The sequence below is a fragment of the Cibotium barometz genome, chromosome 54 (genome assembly GCF_041138505.1).
Source record: "Cibotium barometz isolate CiBa-2024 chromosome 54, ASM4113850v1, whole genome shotgun sequence".
Lineage (NCBI taxonomy): Eukaryota > Viridiplantae > Streptophyta > Polypodiopsida > Cyatheales > Cibotiaceae > Cibotium > Cibotium barometz.
In genome coordinates, this window is record NC_141099.1 from 28480833 (window position 1) to 28487604 (window position 6772).

Here is a 6772-nt window from a genome sequence, read left to right on the forward strand (position 1 = left end):
GTCCACCAACCGAGTTATGGCATACTTATCTTGCCAACTCACCTACGTAACATATTCACATTATGGACTGCTTCTACATAGTACTCTAGTACTTATGTTGGTTTTCACTTTTCTTTGGTAGACCTCTTTTGCGAGCAACAAGTAGAAGAAGATTTCAGCCTTCCATTTTTGTGTCTTCTTCATTGTTACGAGAGTGTGCGCGCGCCTACAAGAGTGTGCGCGCGCCTACAAGAGTTGTTGAGATAACAAGCTCAACACGAGTTGACACTTATGATATGCCTGGGTGACCGTTTCCACCACTTACATCACTGGCGTGTTTGGTAGAATACTGACATGATAGATCTTCGCCAGTGATTTTACAGCTAGACTACACCAGCTACTAGTCCACCATTGAGTTATGGCATACTTATCTTGCGAGCTCTTTTCATGTAGCTTGTTCACATTATGGACTGCAAGTACATAGTACCTTAGTACATATGTTGTATTTCCCTTATCTTTTTGGTAGAACCCTTTTGTTGAGAAGAAGAAGAACAACAATTTTCAGCCTCTCGGATCTTATGTGTTCTCTTCTAGGGTTTGTGTGAGTATGTGTCTACTTACAAGAGCTCAAGCTCTCTTCCTTCCTGCATCTTTTCATGATATCAAAGCCTAGTTCATGCTAAGAAGCTGAGCAGTAAGCAAGAGAAGCACAAGAAGCGGTGTGATGGTAATAGCTTCACCTATTCTTTCCCCTTTGTGTTGACTACTACACCCTTGTCGGGAGCTCTTCGTGTTGGGAGACACCGACAACGAACTCCGAATGAGGAGCTTTCTTCGCGGGAGAGAATTTGCGAGATAACTATTTTGTCCTTTAGAGAGAAAATTTTCAAGGCGAAAATACGTTTCCGGCGTATCTTGATCTCCGTTTGTCAGTTCGGAGGCGTTCGCGTGCATTGGAGTAAGTTTCGATTCTTTGCAGAATTCTCTTTTTAGAACTGCAAGAAGGACATTTGGTTGTGCAAACACACTGTGTACTGCAAAGAGGTCTTACAGGTGCTATTGGATATATGTATGCAAATTGAGATCACTGGTTATGACAGTTTGGGTGCAGTATAATACCACTATAAAGAATACAACAGTTTGTGCAGGACATACAAGAGTATTATTTTTTGTGAGTTTATGTTACAGACAAGATGTCAAATGATAGAAGTAACCAAATTGTTGCAGAGAAGCTTGACAAGAAAAATTTCCATGCTTAGAGGTTTAGATTAACAAATTACCTAATGGAAAAAGGCTACTAGGACTACATTGAAGGTGAACATGAGGAGACACCGGAGATAATCCAACTGCTATAGATGTAAAAGAATACAAGAATTAGATTCAAGAAACAAGGAAAGTCATGTATTAGCTTTCTATTAGCATACAGGATACCATGATTGGGCATATACAAGCTGCCAAGTCACCCAAGGAGACACCTTGGTGAAACTACATAAAACTAACACCCACGCACGAAAGATTTAATTAAAGAATGAGCTTCATACTATGGAGAAGAAAAACATGTCTGTGAATGATTATGCCTTGAAGATCAAGAGCATTATGAAATCCCTTGTATCTATTAAGTACAGAGGCAAAGACCAGTATACAGTAAACGAGGAACTCGATTTTTCATGCGCGGACCAAACACATAGAGATCCACTATCACTTCATCAAAGAGAGGGTCTTAGCATGAGACATTGATCTTATGTATGTTAGCACAAAGAAGCAGGTAGCTGACATTTTCACGAAAGCCTTGGGTGCAGAGAAGCTTCGCAGATTCCGGACTATGTTTGGACTCCTAGAGATGGAGTTGAGCGTAAGAGAAAGTGTTGAGATGTCAAGCTCAATACAAGCTGTCACTTATGATATACCTGGGTGACCATTTCTCCCACTTACATCACTGGCGTGTTTGGTAAGATACTGGTATGATAGATCTTCGCTACTGATTCTAGAGCTAGACTACACCACCTACTAGTCCACCATTGATTTATAGCATACTTATCTTGCCAGCTTACTCACTTAACATGTTCACATTATGGACCGCATGTACATAGTATTTATGTTATATTTTCCTTATCTTTTTGGTAGAATCCTTTTTGTTAAGAACAAAGAGGAACAATTTTCAACCTCATCTTATGTGTTTTCTTCTAAGATTTGTGTGAGTGTATGTGCTTGCAAGAGCTCAAGTTCTCTTCCTCCCTGCATCTTTTTAAGAGCTCAACCTCACTCTCCTCTCTCAATCTTTTCATGGTATTAGAGCCTGGTTTAGGCTAAGGAGCTGAGCAGTTAGCAAAGGAAGCTAAAAGGCAAAGAAAACGATACACGAATAAGAACATCGTCATCTCTTTTCCTTCTTGTTTTGATACGACACCCCTTGGGTACCTCTAGAAGCTGCACATCTCTAATTGAACAGTTATCTTACAAGTACAGAGGTATCTTATCATATGTTTGAAGTACAGCTTTTTCAACCATATTTACATTTCGAATGTATTTTAGCATCTATTTGACAATTGCAAGGTGTTTTATAGTACTTCTTCTAGGAAGTTCTAGTTTAAAAGTCTCTCAATCCAAACTCCAATTATTATAGTGTAACAGTGTATTTTGGATGTACACAGACTATGATTACACATGTATTGTTGATTATGGATATATGTATGTGTACTATGGTCAAGTATTGTGACATACAGATTGTGTAAAAGTATTACTACACAACTAACAGTAGATATTATTGTGTTACAGGTTGCATATAGAAGTTATCTGATTATAAAAATTTTATTATTATAAGCAAAGATATCTAACAACATCAACTAAATTGTCACTTAGAAGCTTGAAAAGAAAAGCTTCCATATATGGAAGTTTAGAATGACTAATTTCTTGATGGAAAAAGAATTTTGGAATCATGTTGAAGGAGACAAGTGACTCCAAGCAGAGCCTTGATGAGAAGCTTGGTATTTCGTCAATATTTACTCTTGGAGCAAAGAGAACCATGACTATTTTGAGAACACCTAACAATGATCCACACATACGCATGTCTATGAGAGTTAGATACCCTATTAATAGGTTGAGATATGATAGATATGCAATCCATTATTATGCTTACATGATTAAAGCAATACAAGAATTTGAGCCCACTTGTTTTGGACAGGCACTTGAAAATAAAAAATGAAAAGATGCCATAAATAAGAAGATGACAATATTGGATACAAATGCATCATGAGAGTTAGTGCCTTTGCCTAAGGAAAAGAAAGCAATTGGATACAAATGCATCATGAGAGTTAGTGCCTTTGCCTAAGGAAAAGAAAGCAATTGGATTTAAGTAGATATATAAGATCAAGCAGATAGATCAATGATAAGCAGATATACGGTAAGATTTGTTGCCAAGAGTTATCACAGACATATAACATTAACTATGAGGAGACATTCAACTCGGTTTTTCTCCCTTAAGCATTTGTTGGTACCTATGTTGGTGATTATCCCTCCTAATTGATGCGTCATCTTCCATGTTCACCACCAACGTGAGTGTGGTAGGCTTCGTGGGTGCAATCTTGGCTCAACCAGATGGCTCCCTCAACATGCATCACCCACCTGATCCAGACTGGGAGGAACTACTAGGCCACCAAGCATGAAAGTCTAGCCATTATTTTTTCCTTATAAAAATTTCATTATTAACTTCTAGGGTATCATTTTCCAGTGATTATTTTTCATTAGGGATCAAATATCCCTGAAATAAAAACCTTACCCCCATTTCATTTGCCCTACAACATCAAAGAACCAAAGTGAAACTATGCCCAACTCTCATGTGCAAGCTTTAAAGACCACTCTCCAAACTCTAGACCCAATACTTGTTTCTAAAATGGATGCCCAAGCTCTTTTCTATTTCAAAAGAACATGCATTGAAGTTTTAATACACTTCCACATCCACATGTCATGCACGCAAGTCCTAGAATGAAAAAAGAAAACAAGATAGAAGGCAACAGGAACATAAACTATGTGATTATTAAGGAGAAGGATGGGAATTCGATTCATTACAATAACCAAGATTTGTAAAGAGCAATTCAAGGTTGCATCCAAAAAACAATAGGGTATAGCAATCAAAAAGTAAGTGAAAAATCTCATCAACAAAGTAAAGAGTGGCACAATCACACCATTTAGTTACAAAACTGTGTTTCGTGGCCTGGCCTCTTGACAAATGATGCCAGCCATGGCTACATCAATAACAACATAGGGTAATACTAGGGCATTTCTTAGGCAGCATAGCAACAAAATTAGAAGTATAAAGTGACGGAAAAAGGATCAAATCCCAACATACCAAAAACAACTGTGTTGCCTTCAGACAACCCCATTCAGAAAGCTTTAAATCTCATAGAGTCCAGTCCTATACACTTCCATGTTCATACATGCAAGTCCTTCCCATTCACATGGATGATGGGCCAAACCAAGGAGAGGAGTCTACTTGTGTGAAAAGAGACCCAACTTCAGGGACAAATCCTTTAATAAACCATAATCCTGTGTTTCTAATACTTGGTGTCAAGAATTCTCTCCACTCTTAGTAACGACCTTATAATAATAGATGATCTTCAAGCTTCTCCTCCTGTTATAACAATAGCTACTCTTTGTAAGAATGCATAAATGATGTATGACTAAGTAATCCAACTAAAGCTCGAAATCATCAATATTAAGAGCTTCTTTAGCTGCCGCTTCCTCCTCGTCATCATCCACCACAAGATAGGGGTTCCTTTCTCCAGGACTGAACTTGTAGCCTGTAAACAAATAGAATGCCAGGCTTGCCACCTCCGCAGCGCAATCACTGACCCATTTGTATTTGTATACGGTGACCGTGGTCAAGGCAAACACTACCACTCTCGTGAAGTAGATGTATACAAACAAAACAATGTAGTATTGTCGGAAGAGGGTCAGTTTGACCAATGTTCGGGCAGCTTTGCCATCAGTCTGTGCCGCCTTCTTTAGGTCACGAATCGACCACATGATGGGGAACAGTACAGCACCACAGCAGGCAATGTCCACAAGGAGGAGGAGCTGCTTCCATGTGGCCCAGTCCTTGGCAAAAGGCCCTGTTTCATCGATGACAACACTGGCGATGTTGGAAAAGACTTGGAGCGGGATGACTATCATGAGGACCCTTTTTTCCTTGCCTTGCAAGAAGGGTTTCAAAATGGTCCAGCCGGTGCCAATGAGGACGATCACGACGAAGAGCATGATGCCCTTGAGGAAGCTGAACACATAAAAGGCCACATCCCATCCATGTGGGGTGCCAGTGGATTTGATGTGGAATTTGTCCTCGGCTTCCGAGATGAGGTCGAGGGCTTTGACGAACACGAGGGCGCCCATGAGGATGTGGATCGTGTGGACTGATGGTCTGTTTTTCAAGCAAAGCCATGTCCATGCACAGATGAGGGCAAGGTATATGAAGAAAAATGTGAGGTAGAGCTGAGGCAGCTGGGTTTGGCCTGCAGGTAGGTAATCTCTGGCATCTCCAGGCCCTTCGAGGTTGTACATCTCAGTTTTGACATTCATGGAGACGGCCACTTGTCGGGCACAATTGGCGAAGTAGAGGCCATACTCATTGGCATCATTGATGGGGTAGGAGCGGGACAACATGTTGGATTGCTGATCAAGGTCATCGAGTGTGAAAAGAAAGCGGACAAGAGGGTTTCTGAACAGGCATACCTCTGATCTCTCATACTCCAGGACTACTTGGACGAGGGCGTCGTCGGTGGCCAGCAGGAAGCCCAGCAGGGAAGGGTCGGGCGCGGTCGCCGGATCCGCCGCTGCTGCGGTGGAAAGGGCGACATCCGAAACGGAGATGTTGACGTAGCCCCGCAGCGTGAAGCCGAACTTCTCGAAGAGAATGATGGGGCGCGTGTCTGCCTGGAACACTGGGTTCTTGATCTCTGCAAGGCAACAAAGGGGCAGCACCAATGCAGAGAGAAAGAGGAGGATTGGCGCCGCATGCGAATGCGAAGCCATAGCCCTGTGTCTGTCACTGTGTGTGTGCGCGCGCGCGCGCGAGAGAGAGAGAGAGAGAAGAGATTGAAGAGAATGCTCTCCAAAGCGTACACGATGCAAACTAGGCGAGCAAAGTAAACAGTAATTTAAATAATCGAAGCATGAAACGACAGAAAACTGGCAAAGAGCAAAGAGACTGATCACTTCTAAAAATTAAATTTGCAATTTTTTAAAAATCCCATGATTTGAGACCTAAAGTGAATCTCCTACAATAATAAAGTTCAAAGGTTTTGCATAACACTAAATTGAACTACAAAGGTTTCACATGGTTTAATATTTTTTAAAGAGGATTTTTTAAGGTCTTATAACCTCTTTAATTGTTAAGATGATTGTCCAATAAGTTAAAACTACATGGAATATTAGGTGAATAATATTGTTATGAAAGTGAGGTGACCCATACCCCAAGTTCCTAACATCGGATTCCATTTTCTGATGACTCCTAACTCCTTGCTGATGGGTGGAATATGAGATCTTAAACATGTACGTTGGGGCCATCCATCAGTCGCGTGCACTGTGTAGAGGTTTTTTTTATTAATCCTAAATTCTAATACTTTGAGTATTATACTTTACTTGTTGAAGTTCAACGCTTGGCCACATTCCTGTCGCCTACAACCCTTGACCCTCTCGTGGCCTTTGCATGATGTGGTGAGCGTGGGCTGCATGCGGCCCTTGAGCCTCTGAGCCTCTATAGTTGTGGTGATGCAGTTTGCCTGCGAACCTTCAACCTCTA

General features: G+C 41.0%; 1 protein-coding gene across 1 annotated transcript; it reads right to left on the bottom strand.

Moving 5' to 3' along the window:
* Positions 1-4149: 4149 nt before the first annotated feature.
* Positions 4150-6124, bottom strand: LOC147608007 (protein CANDIDATE G PROTEIN-COUPLED RECEPTOR 7-like). The gene has a single exon (XM_086789903.1). The coding sequence runs from the start codon at positions 6001-6003 to the stop codon at positions 4669-4671; it is 1335 nt and encodes a 444-aa protein (XP_086646029.1). The 5' UTR covers positions 6004-6124; the 3' UTR covers positions 4150-4668.
* Between the last annotated feature and the right edge of the window lie 648 nt (positions 6125-6772).

Coding starts and splice junctions, on each gene's coding strand:
- LOC147608007 (XM_086789903.1), bottom strand. CDS start 6,003: ATGGCTTCGCATTCGCATGCGGCGCCAATCCTCCTCTTTCTCTCTGCA.